This window comes from Haematobia irritans, chromosome 5 (assembly GCF_050003625.1).
Source record: "Haematobia irritans isolate KBUSLIRL chromosome 5, ASM5000362v1, whole genome shotgun sequence".
Taxonomy (NCBI): domain Eukaryota; kingdom Metazoa; phylum Arthropoda; class Insecta; order Diptera; family Muscidae; genus Haematobia; species Haematobia irritans.
The window spans coordinates 910,222-936,122 of record NC_134401.1 but is presented as its reverse complement, the minus strand read 5'-3'; the positions used below and the strand labels follow the sequence as shown (position 1 = coordinate 936,122).

The following is a 25,901-nucleotide window of genomic DNA, read 5'->3' as shown; positions in this document are numbered from 1 at the left end:
TTTTAAATAATAATTCATATTAAAAAAAATATTGTTTTTCTTCGTATGGCCCACAGTATTGTATTATTTATGCAATGTCTCAATTGGTTTGAACCCAGCAGGCCATAGCACTTTTATTATAATTCCAATTTTACTATACTATACAATTTACTTTTAGATATATATTTCGCATAAGTATATATATATATATATATATAGAATTTATATATTTTTTGTTTTGGTCTTTGCATTTTGTTTATTATTGGGAATTCTTTTTAATACATTTTTTGTATACATTCTTTCATATACTGCATAATAATTTATGTATGATAAACAAAAACAAATTTTATATAAATTTCTATATGCAAATATTTTGCATTGTTTATTTTATTCATTGTTTTTCTCGCAGTGATTGACTAAAATTGTTTATAATTCTATTATAGTCAACAAAGTTAGATCGATAAACATTATATATACAATACTAAATTTTGTGTAAATATAGAATCGAGAGTCACTCATTGATAAAAGACAAATAACAATCATATTTTGGAAATATCCAACAAACACATATCGGTAATTCAGTGACATCTAATACTTTTACAATCAAAAGTTAAATTATCAAATCAAGCCACATCCAAAAAAAAGTAATGTTGGCAACAATATGCTCTCATAGCCTATTTGACTTTCATGTCAAGGTAGAACTCTTATGCAAGGCAATGAAATCGAAAAAAAATCTACGTGGATGGGAGATATACACCCTCAATAAAAGGAGTACTGAGTAGGAGTCTAGTTTGCTGCGTTCTCTAATTAAAATGTCAAAATTTGACAGGTACATAATAGCTTTCGTCAATATCAAGGCATAATGCCAAATGGTATCAAAATCAATTTTCTCTTGCGAAACACAACAACAAAATATATTCAAGGATTTATCAAACAAAAAATAAAAACAGCTGTTTATGTCAAACTCCCTCTTAGGGTTGTTTGTACTTTCTCGCATACTCTCTCTATTATGATAGAGTTTTCCCTCAGATAAGGGTTTGGGAGAGTAACAATAGTATTTGGCAGAGGATATTTTTGGTGTTTTTAGAAGGCGTTAAGCTAAAAAGAGTATTGATTTTTCTATAAAACTTTTATTAAACACGCTATTTGTTTATACCCCTAAGGTGGAGGGGAGCCAAATGGAATAAATAACAGGCCGAATGCTAATAATAAATAAAATAATTATAATAAAAAACAACAAAATAATAACAAACCGGTCCACACCTTCTCTCAGAAATGTTGTCAATTTATGATGAAGTTTTTCTGCTGCTGTTGCTGCTTAAAGCCGTTGCTATTTCACTTATTCTACTGCTTTCAACGCTGGCTTCACTAAAAAGGTTGTTCTACTATCTATGACTGTTTTTTTATTCAATTTTTATTTTATTTTGTATATTTTTTCTCATGTGCTAAAACAATGTTGAGGCTATGCTTTTGTTTTTTTTCTTCTTTTTTGTTTCTCACCAATTTTATCGACTCGAATCGTTCTCGATATTGAAACACCACACTATTTAACTTTGGAACTAGAACAACCAACCTCAATACAATTTTGTATATGGACTTTGCCAAGTGGTTTTTTGGTTCATATTATTTATTATTTTTGGGATAAACAACTTTCATTAGAAATCTATTGAATTAATACTTGGACTTGAAATCCCATTCTCTGTTATTTGGCGAGCTTTAAGTGGCTAACATTTGAAGCACAGGGGAGAGGAGCAGTAGTTGATGGAGTTGTACACAAAGTTTTTAAGGATTTGTAAAATTGGGCTTTGGAAATACAAACTTGAGAGAAAACTTGTTTCACACCATATGACTCTTCTGCAGAGACCAACGAGATTTTCTTTGATTTTCACAAATATTTTATGTTGGTCGTTTTTTGTAAATTTCTGGTTACGCGACCTATAAATTTTTCATTTTTTTTACACCGACCGAATGTGAGAAATCTGAAAAACTTTAGATTTGTATCACAGAAATGCTGCTGGTGTTTGTTTTTTTTCTTTTTTTGTTTATTTTGATACTCTTTTAAATCTGTTTTTGTATTTTTTTATTAAATTGTTTAGCAATCTCACTGGGCCAACAACCCACTGCAGATACTGGCGGACAACTGAATGGTAAACATACTGCTACATGGTGACTCTGAGTGCCTGTGTGGGGCTATTGAGACTTGACATCCATCAGTATATGTTTGCTGTCTTGCTTGCCTTTGTTTCGTTGCCAAAACGTTCCCAGATACAAAGATACATTGAGCACAAACATAAGAGAGAAAGAGAGAGAGAGAGAACAATCAATCCGTTGGTTGGTTTCAGGGAGACTTATACTACGAACCCATATCAGTTAACATATTTGAGCAGTGTTGATTAAATTTTTCTTATTGGGAAAAATGTATTTGAATATGAATACAAACTATAGAGATTTGAAAGAATATAGCAAATTTTTAATTTATACTATTAAAAATGTAAACAATTATGTCAAGGGTATCCCGTCACTGTCTAAAACATTTTGTTCACTCAAAAAAAGTGAACCCTCTATTTCACTAAAGCCGATTTAATTATATTTTAATTCATGGAATTATAACGTTTTAAGAAAGTTTCCATGGCTTTAATAATTTTTTGCGTAGGTTAGTTAAATTAACTAAAACACAGGAAAACGAAATTAAAAATAAATGAAGCGTAAATATGCGTGTCTCCCACAACACAGTTCAGAATTTCTTAAAATTTGTAAATTTGACCAATAATGCGGCCATCTTGAACTTCGTATGGCATTATTTATTTGAAATAAAAATATTAACAGCGAAGGAATATTTAATGGTACTTATGTATAATTATTTTGTTATATAATTTTTGCTTCCTCCAATCTTTTGTTAATTGCGAGACGAAACCTCACTTTATATGAACTCTCCTTAGTTTTGAACTTGATGTAATTTTACTTTGTGCTCGAGATACAAAACAACAAGGAAGCAAGAGATTCGCTTCTCTTTAATACCCCGTAAAAAAAAAGTTTTTTACTATTAAATATAATTCAGAATAATATCGCAATAATTTCGATTTTGTAGTCATTTCTACGTTTGGATGAGTCGAGTTCATGTGAACGGATTCTGCATAATTATTTTGTTATAAAATTTTTGCTTCCTCCAATCTTTTGTTAATTGCGGGACGACACCTCACTTTATATGAACTCTCCTTAGTTTTGAACTCGATGTAATTTTACTTTGTGCTCGAGATACAAAACAAGAAGGAAGCAAGAGATTCGCTTCTCTTTAATACACCGTTAAAAAAGGTTTTTAATATTAAATAAAATTCAGAATAATATCGCAATAATTTCGATTTTGTAGTCATTTCTACATTTGGATGAGTCGAGTTCAGGTGAACGGATTATGCAACGATAAGACATTTGAAATATGACCTTAAAAGCAAAATTCAATTGTTGGCCTCAACAACGAAATTGTTCTTTTTAATTAATAATTAACAGTTTAACTGAAAACATGGCAAACCCAGAATTTATATAATATTTTATAAACACTAATTAATTTTTATTTATATGTTTACTTTTGTATTATAACAATCATCTAGAAATTTAATTGAATTAATTTTGCTATATATTTTATTCTGGATAAAATTATGCCAAGGAATTGATGTCGTATATATATAGAAACAACATTCGTCATTAATTTTCTGCTATGTGGCCGACAATATGTTCGATTTTTGAGTTGAAAATTATTTTATTTTCTCAGTTACATATATAAAATAATTACAAACATAAATCGCAACAAACATATTACATGAAAAAGATCCAGGCATCACCTAAGGAAAATAATTTGTTTCAAAATTAATAAAATAACCGCGAACCCTTTAAATGCGAAATCCGCACATACTACCGTTTTCTGTTAAAAAAGTAGACATTACTATATACTTACAACAACTGAAAGTACCTATTTACATACCGAAAACAACTTTGTTTGTTTAATTTAAATACAATTTTTTTAAGTGTATTTAAGTAATTTTTATTTAAAAAAAAACTACTTTTTCAGAATTAAATATTTTATATATATGTCCTTATTTAATTTTTCAGTGTATGTGTGGTTTAAAACTCTCTTTCTATCATACAAATGTGTGGTTTCATCCCTTTTACTGACTATATATAAATAAACACAAAAGTCTTTAATACCTAACAAGTATAAACGGTCGTAAGTTCGGCCAGGCCGAATCTTATGTACGCTCCACCATGGATTGAGTAGAAACTTCTACGAAAGACTGTCATCCACAATCGAATTACTTGGGTTGTGGTATCTTAAATCGTTTTCTAAATTGTGAGTTAGTCCATACGTGGTATACATTAGACAAAAAAAGTATGTGTAGGTAAGTCTACAAATTATTACGAATCGATATGGACTTTTGCACGGTACGTAGGGAGCAAGAATTGAAATATGGGGGTCGCTTATATGGGGGCTATATACAATTATTGATATGGACCAATTTTTGTGTGATTGGGGATCGATTTATCTGAGGGCTATATACTATAGACCGATATGGACCTAGTTAGGCATGGTTGTTAACGGCCATATACTAGATATATATGATTATGGACTGATATGGACCACTTTTGGCATGGTTGTTAAATATCATATACTACCACCACGTACAAAATTTCAACCAGATCGGATGAATTTTGCTTCTCCAAAAGGCACCGGAGGTCAAATCTGGGGATCGGTTTATATGGGTGCTATATATAATTATGGACTGATATTGTTGGATACCATATACTAACATCACATACCAAATGTCAACCGAATCGGATGAATTTTGCTCTTCCAAGGGGCTCCGGAGGTCAAATCTGGGGATCGGTTTATATGGGGGCTATATATAATTATGGACATTTCGACCAATTTTTGCATGGGAGTTTGAGGCCATATATTAACATCACGTACCAAATTTCAACTGAATCGGATGAATTTTGGTCTTCCAAGAGGCTCCGGAGGTCAAATCTGGTGATCGGTTTGTATGGGGGCTATATATAATTATGGACCGATGTGGACCAATTTTTGCATGGTTGTTAGAGACCATATACTAACACCATGTACCAAATTTCAGCCGGATTGGATGAAATTTGCTTCTCTTAGAGGCCTCGCAAGCTAAATTGGGGGATCGGTTTATATGGGGGCTATATATAATTATGGACCGATGTGGACCAATTTTTGCATGGTTGTTAGAGACCATATACTAACACCATGTACCAAATTTCAGCCGGATCGGATGAAATTTGCTTCTCTTAGATGCCTCGCAAGCCAAATTTGGGGGTCCGTTTATATGGGGGCTATACGTAAAAGTGGACCGATATGGCCCATTTGCAATACCATCCTACTTACATCAATAACAACTACTTGTGCCATGTTTCAAGTCGATAGCTTGTTTCGTTCGGAAGTTAGCGTGATTTCAACAGACGGACGGACATGCTCAGATCGACTCAGAATGTCACCACGACCCAGAATATATATACTTTATGGGGTCTTAGAGCAATATTTCGATGTGTTACAAACGGAATGACAAAGTTAATATGCCCCCCATCCTATGGTGGAGGGTATAAAAATCAAACCATAATACCGAAAACAAAACAAAGAACGGCAAGACTGCATCGCGGTTTTTGATGGTAAAAAAACAGCGATTGCAATGGCATGTAATGTGAATTACAAAAAAACTGTAATTTTTTTAACCTCCCTCTGGTATTTCTTTGTGGTTATAAAAATATCGTTACTTGCCTATGTGAGTAACCGTATGTGGACGGGAGGACATTAAAGACACACTGATATCAGTATTCACACAAAATTGTTCCTTACGTCTTGAAACACATTGCGTAAAATTCGTATGTAATGAAACCTTTGTTGTAGGGCACATTTGAGTTTAGTTCCAAATTAATTTCCTTCTGAAGCAACATATGTCGCTTGTCCTGAATAATTTGTTTTGCAACGCCTGTTGAATTCTTTTGTGTGTTTTGTCTTTCTATTCATTTTTAAAACAATTGAGGAATATGTAAAGAAATTGGGCATGACTGCGAGATTAAACCAACAAAATATCTTAAGTATGTCGTAAAGTATTTTGGACAAATGATTGAAGTCTGAGTAATATTTACTAAGAATACCACGCTTTCTTTTGATTTCTAACCATACAAATAAGATTTTTTTAATGTAATGGTTACTAACTCTTAATTTTTCAAACTAGAACCATTTGAATATTTTATCTCTATTTTAAAGTTCTCTTAAACCAACACAATATTTTGAATATTGAAACAAACTCCACTTTACTTTTCAAATATTCGAAAAGATACCCCAAAGTTGCATAGTTCAATTAATGAAGTATTCATGTTGGCCATTCCCATATAATGGATGTGTGATGCTCTAAAGCCCCCCATAGACAATCATCGTCTCCCCTCGTAATAGCTGAATTGATTCCATTGCCTTGGCAATGAATGAATTAACAAATTATGGAGACAAAATCTTAACACATATAAATTTCTCCCCCAATCTCATAAAATTTGTCACCAGACATTTTCATTGTTTACTTAAATCTTAGCGGGTGTTCAATGAAAATTTTCAACAAGACTTGATAATGTTCTCAATTTGAACTGAATGATGGAAATAATGGAATATTCACAGTGCACTGCTGGAGTTTCATGGTATGTCCATATTTATTAGTGACAAATTACAGATGTTACTTGTTCCATTACATTCTTAATATAGAGTATTGGTTTGGAAGTCCATTTAAAAAGTTTTGCTTTTAGCGCATAACAAAATCAACAAACCAATCTTCCGATTTATTCTCTTCATCGTCGTAAAACTGATTAAAATTGGATATTTTACTTGCAAAGTGTCATTGTTGGAAAGAGGGCCTAAATTTACGAAACTATGTTTTTTAAATTAGCCAAGTACCAGGGATATGCTTGTAGAGCTCAGGTTTTTATATAGATTCTATCCATTATAACCTAATCACGTAATATTAGAAGAGAAAATCTTGAGAGGTAAATATTAATATGGGATATCAGAGTCTCTAAAACCGGAAAACTATTTTTCATCGTTAAAACCTTCATATTTCATACTTGAGAATAAATGGACTATTACATGGAAGTCGACTACAGCGGTCACTTAGTGTACATGGAGAAGTCAAGTTGTTGTAAACTACAAATCCAATATAGCAACCATGTTGTGTACTTGAATTCAAAGCATATTAGCTGAACGTTTTACTGGCGACAAAATACCAACTTCACAAACCAGGTATTTTCCACAATTAACACATTTCGTGTCAATGTATGAAAGAGGGCCTCAGAGCCGTAGAGCTCAGGTTTTTATATAGATTCTATCCATTATAACCTAATCACGTAATATTAGAAGAGAAAATCTTGAGAGGTATTTATATGAAATATCAGAGTTTGTAAAACCGGAAAACCATTTTTCATCGTTAAAAATTTCATATTTGCGAATAAATTGACTATTACACGGAAGTCGACTACAGCGGTCACTTAATGTACATGGGGAAGGCAAGTTGTTGTAAACTACAATTCCAATATGCAACCATCTTATATACTTGAATTCAAAGCATATTAGCTGAATGTTTTACTGGCGACAAAATACCAAATTCACAAACCAGGTATTTTCCACAATGAACACGTTTCCCCGCTAATGTGTTTTTTGGCGCTTTAGTAAGGTTATCAAAGCCACAAACCAAGTGGATAAATAAGACTAGAATTACCAAAGAGCGTACACATAACCACAGCGAAAGGCGAAACATTTCGCCGTGACGAAGATATATGATACATGAACTTTGTCGGCAAAAATGTCCTTCTTTCTTGTGTCTTTGATTTCGATGTGAATATAGCATGATTTTTCAATATTATATATAAAAGTTGAATAAAAACATGTAATATCTTGTAATTTGTTGAGTTATTTATAAAATATTATAAATAATTTCCACGTGGGCAGGCGATAATGCGTAATAGTTAGTCAAAAAATTGATAAGCGATGGTAACTAGGACTGTCATTCGGGACCGATTTTTAAAAATCCCGGGTTTCGGGATTTCAAAATATAGAATCCCGGCATCCCGTGATATTTTTCGGTATCCCAAAAGTTTCGGGATTCTTCAAATATTTTAAGTAATAACAATCTACAGCGCCAAAAAATTTTAAGGATCAGGTTAGATTATGCGTATTTTTTGGTATACTTGTGATAATTCTTTTGTACTTCAATTTAGCTAAAAATATCAAGACATCCAAATTTTTTATTAGATAAACGCGATTTTATCACATTTTCAACGGACCTTTTTATCATTGCTTTTTATTTTATGTGGCACGAATTCCATTTCACATTAACTAATTATTCAAAGGACCTTATCATTTACTTCGATTTTTGATGAAATTGTGCTGTTTAGTATACCTCATTTATAATAAATTTTAACTCAAGGTGTACCATAAATGTTTATTAACTCAATTTGTCGGGTATGAAATCTAAGAGTGAGGACTCCAATTTATTAATAAACAATCATATAAACTCACAATTTTAAAAAACTGGAATTATTTTTTCGGGATCCCGAAAAATCCTGGGATTCAAAATAAAAAAATCCCGGGATTTCGGGACGGGATTTAATCCGGGTGACAGCCCTAATAGTAACACTATCGCATTTTCCGCCATGGAATAAGAATAATTTTAATTCGGCGACACGCCAATAGCCGCACGGTATTCCATCGCGGATTTTGGGCTAAGAAATGCATATAAACCAGTGTCCGCCTATTGTATATCGCTATGGTTATGTTTACAATATCAGTAATTAAAATGCAGCATTGTGTTCTACCAATGAACGAACATATTTCATCATGTAATGGGCTACATGAATAGAATTTGCTGTCATTGGTTTCTACCAATGAACTAACAAATGTCATCATGTTAGTCCATTACATGAATAGAATTTGCTTTTTATCATATTTTGCCCGAAAATTTGTGTGCACTTTCTTTTTCATCTATAATTCGTCAATATTTTCATTTATAATTTAACATAATACCAGCGTTTACAGAAGAAAGGGCGTCGACGAAAAGGACTGTGCTATGAAGCAACTTGAGACGTCTATACATAATTGAGGTTAAGTAGATTTTAAAACCTAAGCGTAATTATCGATTTTTATAGATTTTCCAATGCAGAAATACTCTTCGGCGCTTAAGTATCTATATCATGGAAAATACTGATTTGTATATTGACATGTAGATGGCAGCTCACCAATGAGACATTTGAACCCCCATTGCGACTTAATTTCGTAGTTGAAACGAACGCCGTCAGATTTTTTCCTATCCCAACTAATTTAGCCGAGTCACAAACTTTTAAATAATTGTGTTTTCGATAGATTATTAAACTTTACATATGAAATCGATTCTTAACTTATCGAAATGTTTATAAGTTATTTCTGTATTTGGCAACTTATCTAAGACATAAACCTAAACCGGACTGTAATAACAGAACACTTAAAGAAATGTTTGAATTCATATCTAACACATTAACGATTTCTAACCGCTTTGATATCACATATTTCTCAAATTTAAAGAAACAGAAATAAAAGTGAATAGACTTCTGTAAATTTGCTTTTGGTCAAATTGTGAAAATATATACAACTTCTAGAAATTTTTAGGCTTTGAACTTTAAAATTGTAGATTGTGCTAAGAGAGGAAGGAGGGAAGGAGTTTAGAAGTGTATGTTGTGATATGCTGTAAAATGGAATATTTGAAGTTTTTATATTCTTCCGGAACATTGATTTATTGTTCGTTGCTGCCTTTTTTTTTCAAATGTTTCAGTACTAAAAAGTTCCTGTGATGGTTCCAAATCCCAAAAGGATAAATAGTGTTAAATAAAAGATAGTACTGATATTTAGTTTTAAATATTTTTGTATTTCAATGTTTATTTTAGATATTTTGAAATTTTACAATATTTGTGGTGTTTTTCTGTTTGTATGTGAATGTGTATGTTTTGTTTTATTTTATTGTATATTTTTTTGTTGTTTTGTATGAATTTAATACTAACTCTTCTACGTTTCTGTTGCCTCTTTAATAAATTATCACCTAATTAAACCGTTTTAAACTAATTAACAATTATATTATCATGTAAGTGTGTTTTTGTTTTTTCTCTGTTTTCTTTACAGGAATAAGCCAAAGTTTTTCATTTGGGTAATCCTTTCGAATTTAAGGAGTTGTAAGTAAATTTATGTTAATAATTTCGAGCATTTTTTGGTATTTTCTTCATTTTTTTTTATAAAATACATATATACTGGGATATCTTGTTTTGTTATATAAGTATATGTAAGTTTATAAGTGTATAATATGTTTAAAAAAATTTATTATTTTGTTCGTTTTGCTTGTTGCTGAGTACCCTGTTTTCAATTGTTGTTAGGTTTTGTTTTTTTTTTTTTTGTTCATAGGAAATTGAGGAGATGTGAATTGGTTAGGTATTTTAAACTATTGAGTATATTTGTCTTCCCTTTCCTTATTACTGTTCTTTTATATGGGGGCGTTTTCTATTTCTAATAAATTCAGAATGGTTTACTTATCTGGTTTAAGATAATGATTAATAATTTTTTATATATATCTTATCTCTTTTTTTTTCTATAATGCCGATTTGTACATGAAGGGATTTTGTTTTATTGGAATTATTTACTCTGTATATATGTTTTTGTATTTGTGGTTTTTAGTTTTATTGAGCGTATACAATAGCTTAAGTTTCAATATGAATTTAGCTGGAAATAATGACAATCCCCAAAATATATAGGGATTTATATATATTCCCATTTATTGAATATTGTACAAATTGAGTTTTCTGTGATCAATTTCCCATGCTTTAGATTCAAGCGAGTATTATGTCCCTTTTTGTGAGATTTATTGTTTTAATTTTATTTGTATAATTCCTTATAAAAAGAAAATTAAATGAAAACAAATTTTGATTTTTGTGATTTTAAAATTGATTTATGTTTTTATTTACAATGTGTTGGTGGTTGAATCGATGAGATTTGTGGAATGTAATTTCTCTTAATTAGGTTTCCTATTTACTACATATTATTCTAAATTAATACAATTCTTACTACCTCGTATATGTATATGTGTGAGAATTATTTTATGGGAAACTGCTTAAACCCCCAATTGAATTGTTGAGTATTTTTCTTCATTACACTAAATCTCCTTGTTTTTTTTTTTTTTTTGTTTGGGGAGGGGTTTAAGATTTGGTACAATCATAATACTATTATGTATTTGTCATCCTTTACAGGCCAAGAATATGAGTTTACACAAAACTATACAAACTTTATGTGTATACATTCGGTTGATGTTCTCGTTTCTTGTCGAGCAAAGTATGCCAATAGTTTTCGTTTGAGAGAGTAAGAGAGCAAGAGTTGGGGTCGCGTTTGTTTCTTAAATCTTTTGTTTTGGTCTATATATACAATTATATATATATTTTTATCTCTACATTTTTTGATTTTTCGATAAAAAACATAACTTTCTTGTTTTAACATAATAAAGCATTTCAAATTAAAGAAACATAAAAATTACCATAAGGCTTTGTAAGCCTTTTAGCAACATTGTGAGGGGGGAAATATATGTAAAAAATTGAAAACGTATAAATAATTCTAATCACGGGTCATCATTATAATTCTTTAGGGAAGGACATAGGAACTAAAAGCACCAAAATAATATGCCATAAAAGCAAAATACTTTGTACAAAATAAAATATATATAGTTCATTAAAATGGATAAAATTAAGTATCGTTGTTGCTCGAAAATGGAAGAATAATAATGCTAAATTATTAAATATAAATTATACATGTACATAAATATTATTTGTCTTTGTGTTTCGTTTTTTGTGTTTTTTCTTTTTTTTTACAAAATATTACTAAAAGTTCATTACATTGTATTTAAGAAGAGAGAAAAAATATTGCAAATTAATTACACATTAAGTCACAGTTATTGTTGTTTGGTTTTCTTATATTATTTTTGCTATTATCATTAGAAAAATTCTTAACAAAATGAAAATGATTTTTCGTAAGCTGCATTTGGTACGGCCGTCATGAAGTTTTCAATCTTTTCTAACAACTTAAATAAAGGCTTATTTCTTTGAAAGTTTTTTTTTCAATTAGGAAATAAATTCTCTTCAATAAAGCCTTTATGAACATAGAGTATTTTAACCTGGGGTCTTGCTCAGTTAGGAAATGCATATACGTATGTATTTGGAAGGGAAATAATATGATAGTGATAAATATATTATTTACTTTCAATAACCTAGAACAATATTCATTAAAAGTCAAAATATAGCTCCAGCAGCCTAGCTAGATTTCTGTAAAATGTTTGTTTTTGAAGAAATTACATTTTAACTTGGCATACTGAGGTTGTGGGAAAAACATATTATGGTTCTGTTTTTAAGCTATAGAAGAAGAAAAAAACATGAATCGTCGCGAATGCGGACCTCTTTTCCCAAAACATACTATATACAGCGATTATCCAATAACAAAGACCCTTTTTGCAGTTAATTCCAAATGTTTTAAGTCCTAACAACCGCAGGTGCTGCACTCAATGGAGGCTGCAAACCCATAAAACTATCCATATGCATGCCTTGCTTCGAGCTAAATGAATCCGCATGGTGACTGGGCATTGGAGGATGGACATCATGTAACTTCAAATGTTTTTTACGATAACGTCTCAGTTTCTTGCGGGCCATATATAAATTCTGATTGAATTCCTTGAATATGTGTGGACGAAAATGATCTTTTTCTTCATCGCCTCCTGTGGCACTCAATTCGGAGTGATGTGGTGGGAGAGGTGCTGGTGGTGGTGGCAACTGTGATGAGGCATGTGATGTTAGATCAAAACCATTATTTTCTGGCGGCGGGAATATCAATGGGTTATTAGCCCAATCCCGCCACAAATTTCAATCTTGCACTGAGCCATTTTGCTGGGAGAGAGACGAAGCGGTGGTATTTGCGGATTGCATGAGTTCGTTGTGACGATGTCTATCCTCGCGGCTTATTGAAAACTCATCGTCCATTGATGAGGATTGTTTGGAGCGGTCTGATTTACAATCTTCATCCATCACCATGGAATGATGCATAGCGGCTGCGGCAGCAGCTGCATGTTGTCTTTCGGAAGGAGGTAATAAATTAAGCATGCTCAAAGGAAGACCTGGAAAACCCCCAGGGAAATCTGGATAAAATCCCTGAGGATTGAAAGGATTGAAGAGGGCATTGGGACCTCCGAGGAGGTCTGGTTCAGAGCTAGAACTACGAGGTCCCGATCCAGTCATGGGTCCACAAACCATATCCATGTCATTTGAGGCATTCGCCGAATTATTGCGTTGGGCTTCTTTGCGAGCTTCCTTCTGTTCTCTAGTCTCTCCGGAATTCTTGCTACTCGAATTCGATGACGAGGAATTAACACCCATTTGTAGTAGCTCAAGCGGTGGCCCACTTATACAATCTTTGCGTAACTGTTCCAACTTTAAACTTTTTCCGTATTTACCTCTGACATACATCAGCAAGGAGTTGTAGGGTATGCCAAAGATTCGAGAAGCTTGTGAGGTGGTCATTTTCTTATTCCAAACATGTTGCAGAGCTTCAGTCAACTCTGCATTTGTCCACGAACGGGGTGGGCCACCCCGAGGAGCTGAATGCTGACCTTTGGGACGAGGCACTGCAAGTACAAAACAATAAAAGAAGAAAAAATCAGTAAAATATTAATAAAAGATTATCTTTTATACTAATGTTTTAATTTTTTTTTATTTCAACGTGTGTGTTTGTGTGCCACAAGAGGAGTAAAACAATCCCCTTTTGCACTTAACGGCAAACAAAGCCAATAGTACAAAAAAAATATATTTCTGAAAACTTCATCACCCACACCCTGTGGAGCTGTGGCAACAAAGATTAGACGTTGTGCATTATCAGCGATCACATTGTGGTGGTTCCATATGCAAATTATGCACCACATACTCCAAGCAAGCCATCAACATCAACTCCACAACCACACTCACTTAGTCTTCTGTCGTCTGTCTGTCTTTTGTTTTGCCAAAAAAAAGAAAAAAAAACAGAAACTCAATTCTTTAGACTTCAATAAAAATCCAGCCAAAATACCGAAGATCTCAATTGAGAGTCGTCTTGGTTGTTGATGCCTTGCAAGAAATGATTTTATCGGCTGAAAATCTTATTGCCACAGGTTGTTGCCAAAACACCAACAATAACAACTTCAACAATGCAATATGTGATCTTTTATAAAACCCAGATCATCTAGACACAAACACACATATGAACAGTCACACGAATGTGTATGTGAGTAAGAGAATGGATGCTGTCATACACTCACAAAAATTAATCTGCCCAAGCACTATATGACCGTAGAGCTATGTTGGCGTGACCTCGTAACTAGCAAGAGGTCAACACGTTTTCTAAGTAACTATGGCAGCAAAATATCCATGTAGATCTTCACCTTACCCCTCTCCCACAAACAATACTCCTTCTGGTTCTTTGTCATAAATTTCCAAGAATAGTTCATATCATATTTCAATTGTTTAAATATGTACTCCTGTTCTAAGTCATATCTATAGGGACTGTAGGAATTATTTTCTCTCTCTCTCTCTCTGTCTCTCTTGCTAAAGACTTGAAGTTGTGCAATGTACCCCCAAACTAAATGGCCATTTTCCTTGGCAATTTGCCAATATGCATATGAAGCCTTAATGCGATTACGGATGAAATTCAAGACAAAAAGGCATCTCTTTAACTGCATTTACGAAAGGTATTGGAATAAAAGGAAATATTTGTAGCAAATCTTAAATCACGTTTTAAATGTGAACAAATCAGTTAATCACACCCACACCAAGTTAAGTTCACTATGTGTGGTATGCCGAAGTCAAGAAAATGTTATTTGTACAATTCCTCCCACAATACTCCCCCCCCCCCCCTGTCACCCCATCAGACACATTCTCTCTAGCAGGAGATGATAATCTCTACTGTGGAAATGGAATTGGACAAACAGAAACGAGCATTGGAAGATTGCAATCATTGATAAAATGCCCTTTTTGTGTCCATTTGGAAACAATGGTTTTAAGGAATTGGAACAAATTTTAGAAGAAAAAAATATGTAAGACAAAGAGAATGAAGTCAATATGATTAGAAGCTAGGATATGACTGACTCATATTTCCTATATATCATAAAAGATCCTAGTATATTATACAGAATGTTAAATTTGATGAAGCTTTTTTCTTAGTTTGTTCTCAGATTGTAGAAAATTATTGATAGTGACTTCACAAAGCATTTAAAAATGGGCCTATACTAAAACTTAAGTTTTACAATGCTAAGTAGGAATAAAATTTTGTCTATAATATCGTTTACATTTTCTCCAGTGGAAACCAACATATTCTCTATATTTTCTAACAACTAATAGGGTATACATTTAACCCCCTAAATCAATCGCCTTCTTTGTGTATGCTTTTAGGCTGGATCAGATATACTGTCATTCCAATTTTTACATAATGCTTATATTCTTTATACATTCTACCAAATTCAATCACTTTTCGACGACACTTTGTTTTGCAATAAGTGCAACAATTGCATTTAGATTTAGAGAGGCCAGAGTCACCGAACGATACAATGATTCGAAATCATGTGAGGCGGTAAATTCAATTTTGTGGTTTTCCTGCATTTGCTCATTGAGCATGTGCACCTATGCATATCAGCAAAATGCCTCAGTAAGCCAGTCAGTCGTCAATAACATGAGAAGCCAAAGCAGCAGCCAAGCAAAAAATGCATTATCTAGTTTTTTTTGCTCCATTTTATTGTGTCTCAGTGAAAAGTACTTCTATCGATATGAAGCCAATAAAAAATGATCACTTGTCCATAAATGCATATGTCCGTCTACAGATTGTATATACTCTATAATCTATATGAATTATATCCGTCATACAAAAAAAAAAAAAAACTAAAACGAAAACCCATCATAATTTCATCTTGAATGAAAAACCTCAAGAAAAATTAATGGATTTCTCTTTTAGTTCTTTCGTAGTGGTATATATGGAACTTGCAGATTGTGGTATAAGAAGTGTGTGAATCACTTTTTATTTGGTTACAACTATTCCCCCAAGATGATTGACAGCTTTACTTTAACAATTTTTTATGTTTAGATGGATCAATGACTCTTGATTGGGCTATGTATCAAAATATGAATGAAGAAATTATTAGAGGCTTATAAAGATCTTGGCGATAACGAGTATGTGATAAGTATATATACCATAAATTGAAACAATTTGTATGGATTATTTGAGCTTTACTATTTCATTCACATTTAGAAAACATGTTCGTATTATTATGTCAATGTCAACAATTGTTGGATATAGGATTTCCTTAATATTCACATGGATATAATGACAAATGGAAAGTTAAACAAGTGTATGGCGCCTACTTAACTATTGTTCACTTGAACTTTGGGGCGCTAAAAGGAATTTGTTTACTTACTTTTCTTTTTCAAGAATGGTGGCGTTTCTCCGGGCAATCCTCTGGGATCAGACATTTCCATTAGCGGGTTATATAGTTTGCCAGGATCTATACCAGGTGGGAATAAACCAAGTGGAGAATCTAATCCAAACACTAAAATGAAACAAAATAAGTAAAAGATTAGAAAGACAATATTTCATGAAATATAAAATAAGAAGATCCAGTGCATACTTGGTATTGGTAGTTAGAATAATAGTGAAGGGAGGTAAATTATTGATAAAAGTACTAATGTGACAATAGTTTAGAGACAATATACAACATTAAATTCTTCTTAGATTATGTTACTTAAATGAAAAAGCAAGCAAAAAAAATAGATAAACCTGCTCATTCCATATCTGAGGGGTTCATCCTGATCGCAAGCTAAACATCGATACAAAAAACTAAATACGCAGGACATACAAAAAAGTAATGCTAATATTATTTCTGAGAATTTCTAGTGCAATAACCATTTAATCTAGAACATAGAATCGAAATGTTCTAATTGAAGAAAGAGAATAAATATCTCACAGTAGCAATACAAAGTAAAACTTTTGCGGGACTGTTAGTGCAATTTTAGTGTGTAATATCTCCCAAAATTTCATTTTTGAATCAAAATTTGCTTTTAACTATTCGAATTTAAATGCCAAAAGTTTCGGTGTATATAATTTCCATTAGGTTAATGGTGAAAAATTTCGAAGGTTTTTTTTCTTTATTTTTTCCTCATAGTTATCGTAAAGCATTATTTGGTTTTACATTGATTTAAATTGACAGGTTTTTGTTGCTTTTTTATTTCAAGCTTTCTTCTTCGATTCACTTCATGATTTGTCACAAAAGAAATGTGGAAGGATAAAACCATTTTTATTTACATACATCTACCGATTCATATGCTCAATAAACTCAATATAGATTTTTTTTTATATTTGACTCACACATTTGGTATGGGAATAACACTGAAGCGGAAGCAAAGCCCGCGGCCCACACTCATACACCCCACAAATAATGGCACAACATTGAACCATCCTAAGAGATGCAAGAAAGCGGTCCACAAACTCCTTGGCATTCACACTGAACGTACGAGTATTAATAATATCCGTTTGCCTAAGAACTCTTCGGATAGAGCAAACTAAGAAGATGTTCCTCTTCTGTTAGAAGAGAGGTAGATATTCATATATGCATCATTCATAACTCCTTATCCATGGCCGCTTACCCATCATAGTGTTTTTTATATTCAAACATACCATTCAATCACACATGAACACAGATAGAGAACGAGAACCGTAGCTAAGGACGGGCAGACGAACATATAGACCTTCGCAGGATATGCAAAATAAATTAAGGACTCTGCCAAAGGAATTACCAGAATACATAGCAGTATGCGAAGGTAATGCAAAAAAAAAAAGAAAAAGCACGATGTGTATGACAATAATAAACGAACGTTTGGTGGCAAAAGCCAAGCAACTATACTATGTGGATGGAATGGGCCGGGTTTGAAGCGGAATCACAAAAATCACAGCCGGAAAAAACCAAATCGCGGTATTTTAACTTAACTCTAGAAATTGTATGAGTGCCAAAAATACATGTATAAATATCTAGCAATGGGAATAGAGTCATATGACGTATTTTTTTAGTTATCCACTGAGTTTCTTTTACATCATAAGTGGAGGGAATTTGAACATTACGAAACCAAAAAAAAAAAAATAGAAAAGAAATAAAAACAAACCTAAACAGTAGAAATAAATCAAATTTAACTTTCCCTTTGGAGTTAATGCTTGCATGGAATAATTGGTAGTTTAATCGAATGAATACCACAAAAAGGACGGATATACATGTAAAGTAGTATCGAGCAAAACAGGTTAATTGTTGAAAACACACGTAATAATTCTAATATATTTCTGCATAATTTAGAATATGAAAAATAAGTATAATAATTGAGCTTTGATTCCACAATGTTTTGATGGTCCTTAATCTGTGATAATTATATCAGCCTTCCAAAACTTTAACCTTATGCAGTCTCATATAAATTGATTTCCAAGAAATAGTTTTCTCAACATCCTGAAGTTTTTTTTATACCACCAATGGTTAGCATGGCCGCTTTGCATACAAAGGGTCCTGGGTTCAATCCCAGTTTTAATCAACAACAAAAAGTGAGTGATGGTTTATCATCTCTCAGCTGGTGACATTTTTGAATGTTTCAAAGCTTCTCTAAGTGGTTTCTAGTCTAGTCTAAATGAACTTGAAATAAAGGGCTTCTACTATACCTACCCTAACCTAACATGTATGAATTTATATTTGTCAAGTTATAACATTTTCCTTTTTATCTCTTACAACTTGGCGATAGTCAATCGTAGTCTACAATAGCTGTAGTCACAATTCACATATCCGTACTTGAGATGTCTAAAAGACAAAAAAACATAACGTAACCATTCCCTAGTCATATTGTGAAAGCATCTTTCCCCACTCTTAAGTATATCCACCAGTGATTTGCGTAATTTCAATACTATATGCGTTGTCATATGCTCTAATAGTCCTCTGATAAAAGGACTTGTATGTTAATGACTCTTTCTACATTATTTTCGAGCTCTTTCTGGCTCTTATGCAATGTATTTCGCTTTATTTGGTATTCTATTGTCTCTATAAATTTACGTCTATTTGTCTTTGCAACAGGACTAGTACTTATTTGGATGAGGAAACATGTAGTAGTAAAGACGTGTTGAGGGTAAACGAAAAACGTTCAAGCGTAAAATCTTAATAGAATAATAAGTGTCATCATTGTGTCATTGTTTTAACGAAACATATATGTATGTATGAATGATTTGAAAAGTATATCGATAAACTCGTTTAGTCACTACGAATGAATTGGTAACTATTGAGTGTGTTAGTTGAGATTTTTTTCTTTTCTTCATTATTTCCAGAAAGCTTGACATTTTTAGAAATTCAATCAAGTTATAATCAAACTGGGTCGTTTGTTTTTGAAGACAATAATTGACTTAATTTCTCTAATATATTGCAACTAATTTAAATGTGGTTTTTAGCTATTAGTAGTAAAAAGCATTGAGTGGTGAAATAAATCGATTGTATAAAATGAAATTGTCCCTTCCTTGTGCTCTACTGCCAGCAATCCATATTTGAAGAAAAAAACCTCTATAATGACTTTAGAATAATTTGATTTTCAAACCAAAAGGTACCAGAGAAACAAGTCATCTCTCAACCAACTGTTGCATTTGTGCAAAACAACATAAAAATAATCTTTCAAGTGGCTTTTGCTAGAAATCTATGGAGGAGACTAGACACATGACAACCAAATCCCCCAGACATACATATGTTCTAGCAACAACCTTGTCGTTATTCCTTACCATCATGTGTCATAAGTAAAACAACAAAGTGATGATAATATGAAGGACAAAAATAAATAATAATAAAACCAAAACTGGCTCCCTAAGTACTTGAAGCAACTTCCAGTCTCGTTTATTAGCAACAACTGCAACAAATTCAACCTTCATTTGAATGGCAATACTTATTAAAAAAAACACGCAGCCCCTCAGAAAAACAAGGAATAACTATGGAAAAAAGCTACAGATTGAAATCCCAAAAGCAAATGTTTTGCAATACAAAAATAGAATAAAAAGAAGAACGTTACACAAACGTTGCAAAAACAGAAACAGAAGATTGACAAAGTAAACAGGATGCCTCATATTATTGCATGATCCTTTCACACTCACACTCTCTCTCTCTCTCTCTCTCTCTCTCTCCATCCAAGACATCAAAGGACTTTTAGAAGGCTACGGGCAGAGAGGAGAGGAATTGATGCAAGTTGCCTTTAACATATGTATATGCGTTGACGAGGTTGCGACAACATTTGCAAAGCTGTTATTAAGGATTTCCGCTTGTTTTATGAGGAGTTAATATGTTTGACTTCTATGAAGTTTTTCTTCTTCCTGATGGAAATTTCAGAAAAACAAAAATAACATAGAGGAGTTTTCATTTGTCGCGAATAAGCTTAGGGATGGGTGATGAAGGGGTGGCTTTGCTTAACTACATTCTACTACTAACTACTCACTGTGCGGTGGCGTTAAACCTAAAGCTGAAGACATACCAGGGAAGGGTAATGGTGACGGTGGATGTGGTGGTCCATCTTGGGGATTGTAGTGTGGTGGTAGACTCATTGGCGATGTTGGTGTAAATTCTTTACTCAGACGATTCATACTCTCCTCAAGACGTTCATGAGCTGAAGGCCCCCCTGGACCACCAGAGGGCGGACCTCCGGGTCCTCCGCAAAAAGGAGGCATACCGGGCATACCCATTTGCCCAAGAATACTGTTTGCATAAGCATTATGTTGCATCTCCCTTTGCTCTCTCTGCATTGCCTGATCACGTTCGCGGGATTGTTGATGAGAGACGGCTGCCGCCGCTGCTGCTGCGGCTAACGATAGATCCATTTGGTGTTCCATATGTTGAAAAGGATTTTCGCCATTGGCTGCTGCTGCAGCGGCACAAGCCGCTGCCGCCTGCATTTGTGCTTCTAAGGCTTCCATTTTACATTGATTCTCCATAGTGCTGCGATCCAATCGCAAGTCTCTTAGACTACCAGAGTTAAAAGGGTTTAAGCTATTCGACGAGGAGTTTGGCGTTGAAGATGCAGGTTTGTTTAGTTGCCTTATATCCTTAAGTGATAGAACTATGCGATTATTGTTATTAAGTTTGGAGCTGTTGTTATTATTGGATGAGTCTTCATTATCGGAGGCAGAATGGTGGCCACTTGTATCGTTGTCTTTCTTCGTTGTACACAGGTCTTCAGGGCCATCGGAGTTCATGGATAAGGCGGATTTTCGTCGTCTATTTAATTCATTGGTGGTATTGATAAGTTCTTCTATATCTTCAGGCTCATCTTCGCGTTCTTCCTCATCATCGTCCAAGTCCTCGGCTTCAGCCAATGGAGCTGAGGACTTGTGGTGGCGTTCCAGGTCATCGTAGGTCAAATTGTTATCCGCGTGCTGTTTATCACTCAGTTCTTCGGAGTGTTCATGGCTGTCATTGCCACTATCGTGTTCGCCTACATGGGGCTCATCATCGTCCAAGGGATCTGCTAATTCTGATTTGATCACAGTTTTAAGAGGATCTTGTTCTTCTTTCTTCTCAGGTTTTTCATTTTCGTCACATTTTTCTAGCTGCAGTTGTTGATGATCACTTGTTTGGGAACAATCTAAAGGAGGTAGGGGTGTGCAGGATTTACTAATTAAATCATGGGTCAATTCACCTGATCGTCTTCTCGGTCGTGCTTGTTTTCTTCGAGGCATAGGTGACGTGCATAGATCATTGTGGGTCAAGGAGTCGTTTAATAGTTCCTGATCACTCTCCAACTCGTGATCCAAGTCACGATCCCTTTTTCGTTCTTTTTCGCGTCGATACGAAGCACCAAACAGTCTAGAGGGAAGAATAATTTTCGATCCAGATGTTACCATGGAAGGCGATTCTTCATCAAAACTGGAACATCTCCCAAGTTCGGGTGAAAGCAGTGCAGTATCAAGCATTCCGAAATCATCTGGAGACGCTGCCGGTGTGGGGGTGTGTTCTGGTATAGAGCTCTCAACCAAACCTCTAATCTGCAGAGATTCTCCCGCTTGTATTAGAGTTTGCAAACGCTCCTGAGGCACACTGATCTCACCCCTGTACATGAAATCAATAATGGCCTGTACGACCCAACCTCGGAAATCCTTGAGAACAATGATGGGATGTTTGCAAGGAGTATCGGCAAATAATTTCTGGAAAAATGGGGAGCAGGCAGAAAGAACTATTTTGTGGGCCCTTAAGCTAGTCTCGGCACACACCAAGGTAACATCGACCAATGCCTTGGACTGCAGTAGGGCATCGAAAGCTCGCATTAAATGGTTCTGATGATTATTCCATCGCAGACTGTAGTGATCGGGTATTGATGCAGTGGCGGTAGTGGTAACATTGTTGGCCAACAAGGCATTGACCATTTCATTGGCGGTCACGGCAGCCGCGGTGTCGGTCACATTCGGTGATGTTTTCGATTCAGTTGTTGCAGTAGCTGCCGCCGTTGAGGCAGGGACTGTTGTTCGCGTTGTGGTGGTTAAAGCTAAAGCTTCTGTGGATGATTCAATTTCCATTGTCATATTCAATGGTGGGGGTGTGGGCGGCGTACCTGGCGGAATGTTGGTGGCGTTTAAGTCGCCAACTAAATCTGTAGCAAGTGTAGCTGTATCTGTCGTTAACGACAGTTTACGCCTTTTAATGACTTCCTCTGATTCCTTTAACATTTAACAGGCAATCTTCTTTTGCTTGCCGTTATGTTCCGCTGCTATCGTCTGGTCTTCTTCTACTTATTTTTTGTCGCCGTCGTCCTTCGTTTGTCTGTCAGCGAGACATACACACCGACACTCACTAACACTTAGGCGGTAGACTCACGTGAGTTTTGAATTATTTTGAAGGTTATTTTCTTGTTGCCGTTTTTCCTTTTCAAAGGCGATTTACTTTGGTGAAGTAAAAAACTGAAAGAAATCACGTGGTGGTATTCTATGGAATGTATGTAGAATGGATGAATAGATGATGGTTGCTTTGGCTGGTGAGAAAGGAGTTTGTCCTTTTTCCTTTCCTTGAGTTTTGTTTTAATTTTGTCTTATTGCAGCAGCCAACTCATCATTGCGGTAGTCGTTGTGTATTCCGTATCTTTCCTTGTCGAAAATAAGCGACAATTGTTTGGTCCTTGCCACGTATATTTATCTTTCTTCCCTGCACAGTCACAGTCAGAGTTGTGATGTAAAGTCTGCAAGAATAAGAAAAGGTAAAATAAGAACAACAATAAACATAAGTAATAGAAAATAGAAATTTTAATTTCCACAAAAAACCTGGTAGAGGTGAGATGCGTATTTATTTCCGAACTGTCGAAGGTATAAATAGAAATATGTTTATAAAGAAAGCCAATGTCTTAATATACAAATGATTATAGAAAATATGAAAACATTTGATCCACATTAAGATGCAAGTATCTAATATTGGTTTCATTGTTTATGGCTCTAAGGAATAAATATTTTGTATGGAACTTTCGTTTAAACTCCCTTGAGTTTCTTGGCTGTTAATAAAATGCCTATGCGTTTCGTTTCTTCAAAAACGTTTCATACGTATGCCACTAAATAATCTTAACATCGTAACGTAAGCTTTTTGACATATGCGTTGTGATAATATGTTAATGAGCCTTGTCATATATCATCCTAATGCCTGTGAATCGCGATATGAGATCCCATTGAAGAGATGGAACGTACGTGTCCTCTTGCATATCCTTAAGGATATGTTTTGTTTTTCTTTTTGAGCTTTTGTATGCTAAAACGAGGGCTTTGATAATAGCTGATGTATGCGTTTTATATTTATCTTACTTTTAGGTTTTTGTTTTCGAATGACTTGTGAGGTGATTTTTTTTTTGTAAAGATTTTTATTCTACCTCCAACCAAGCTGAATCTAATTAATGCATCAAGCAAAGTGCGAAACCACTCATGAAACTTAAAGACAGGTGTCTTCATTTGCTACCATGACTGAGAGTGTATTCCAGGGATTTTATAATGATATTGGTTTTACTCGCAATATGCTTTTTGCTGGAAAACTTTTTGTTTAGTGGAGAACAAATTAAAAAAGTTTTTTTTTTCTATTTCACGTGTAGATCTTTAAATGCATATCAAGGATATGCAAACATACGCTCTTGAATTTCTCCAATTCCTTCCCTCCAAAACAAAAAAAAAAAAAACGAGAACACCACAAGCAACAGGAGGAGACACAGAAACAAGTATAATTTAGTTTAGTTCATCACATCGTAGGAGATTCCACAGTAAAAGAGTTATGTTTGCTTCTTGCCCTCTATGAAGGAGTGCAAGAAGAAACGTCGTCGTTATTTCTGGAGTAATTTACTTTTAAAACAGCTGTTACCACAAATGTACACTTTGTACATTTTTTTATTTTATTTTTGTTTCTTTTTTCCTTGACTTGGTTATTCGTTGTTTGGCTTATTCCATCCTACACTCAAGCCCTTTTCCCTTTCCAATTCAACAGCATTCAACATTGGTGTAACATCTTAAGGATGATTGTTTGGAACTCTTGGATGATATGATGACTGACTGGTACGCATACGACGAACAGTGTGGATAGATGGATGGGAAGTTGGTTGAATGGTTAGATCTTGGATTGTTTTGTTGTTGAATGAAATGAAACCGCATATTAACACATGCTTTACACTAAAATGCACTATACAATATAGCATAATTAAGGCTAGGAATGCTTAAAAAGAAAAAATCACTTCAAATGAGTTGTTTTTTGTTAACACTCTTCTTGTCGAAATTAAATACACATGTAAATGTTGTTATACAAATTCCTTATTCACTCTACATTTCTTTATAAAAAAAATATAAATTAAATCATGAACAAATATCTATATCCAAACGTAGAATATTTCACCAGAAACACATTTTGGTGTTAGACCAAGATCCTTGAATTCTATTCTTTCGTAGATATTGTTTTTTTGCATCACTTTCTCGCTAGTTCAGTTTTTAATTTCGAGTTGAAATAGTTATATTCCATATGCCTTGAATGCCCACCTTGTTGATTTTATTTCTTTAAGCTATTCCTGTATCGACATAAAATTTCCACAATTTCTTAATAAGTTGAATGATGTTTGGATCACGTTCTCTATTTGTTTAACTGACATGTAAATGTTTATGTTGGTTTAATTGTTTTGTTTTATGATTTTTATTATCTCAACACCACACGACAGGAACACATGTGGTTTGATGCTCACACGACAAGTGTTTAAGTGTAACTGTTTTCTCAAATCATGCAAATAAACATAGGAACTATCAATGACAAGTGCATGTGGCTCTCTCAATTCTCAAATAATATACATCCCCGAAATGCAACAACATTCTTCTCTGCAAGACAAAAATCCCTTGTGGAAGAACTAAAACGTAACCTTGTTTTTTTTTGTTGGCCTTGGTAGATCATTGCAGACCATGGGAGAAGATGGTAAATGCAACCCTCATAAAAACTGATAATCAGGTGCGTGATCATATGTGTTGACAAACAAACACACTACTGGCAAGAGTTCAGGTAGGAGCAAGTATTCACATATACTTGCACACACACGCACAATAAACGAGAGCTAACTCGCAGAGCATATGATATGGGTAGTCGTGCGTGTTTTGTACAGGTAAATTGCAAACACTATTCACATGGTCGTCTGGACCGATGGTAATAAAATTTAGTATGCTCATTTACACTTGCACTAAATAAATTGAAATACTCTACTCACGCATATACATAAACACACAAGAACAAATTCTATATTTCTTCTTCATTGTCACTATG

At 33.9% G+C, this 25,901-nt stretch overlaps 2 protein-coding genes across 5 annotated transcripts in view; both read right to left on the bottom strand.

The window, feature by feature from the left end:
* gol (ring finger protein goliath) overlaps positions 1-2,177 on the bottom strand; it is a 34,399-nt gene extending 32,222 nt beyond the window's left edge. Inside the window, exon 1 of one of the 3 annotated variants that reach the window (XM_075309213.1) lies at positions 1,233-2,177. The gene's annotated coding sequence lies outside the window, so the exon portion shown is untranslated. The remainder of the gene's footprint in view (positions 1-1,232) is intronic. The other 2 variants (XM_075309212.1, XM_075309216.1) reach the window with 2 other exon arrangements.
* Positions 2,178-9,906: 7,729 nt separating this feature from the next.
* On the bottom strand, positions 9,907-22,813 carry lov (BTB/POZ domain-containing jim lovell protein). 2 transcript variants are annotated; one of them, XM_075312936.1, is made up of 3 exons: positions 20,593-22,813; positions 16,518-16,649; positions 9,907-13,706 (listed from the first exon to the last, which is right to left on the bottom strand). In XM_075312936.1, exons 1-3 carry the CDS (start codon positions 22,811-22,813, stop codon positions 12,949-12,951), a joined length of 3,111 nt encoding a protein of 1,036 aa, XP_075169051.1. In that variant the 3' UTR covers positions 9,907-12,948. The 2 variants fall into 2 exon arrangements, with proteins under 2 accessions (XP_075169051.1, XP_075169052.1); XM_075312937.1 differs by having other exon boundaries at positions 20,629-22,813.
* Positions 22,814-25,901: the final 3,088 nt, after the last annotated feature.

Bases quoted from the DNA above. Each gene is read 5' to 3' on its own strand.
- lov (XM_075312936.1), bottom strand. From the start codon at position 22,813: ATGTTAAAGGAATCAGAGGAAGTCATTAAAAGGCGTAAACTGTCGTTA. The intron at 16,650-20,592 runs GTGAGTAGTTAG...GTTTCATTTTAG, and splicing joins AGGTTTAACGCCACCGCACA to TGTTTGGATTAGATTCTCCA. The intron at 13,707-16,517 runs GTAAGTAAACAA...TTGTACTTGCAG, and splicing joins ACCATTCTTGAAAAAGAAAA to TGCCTCGTCCCAAAGGTCAG.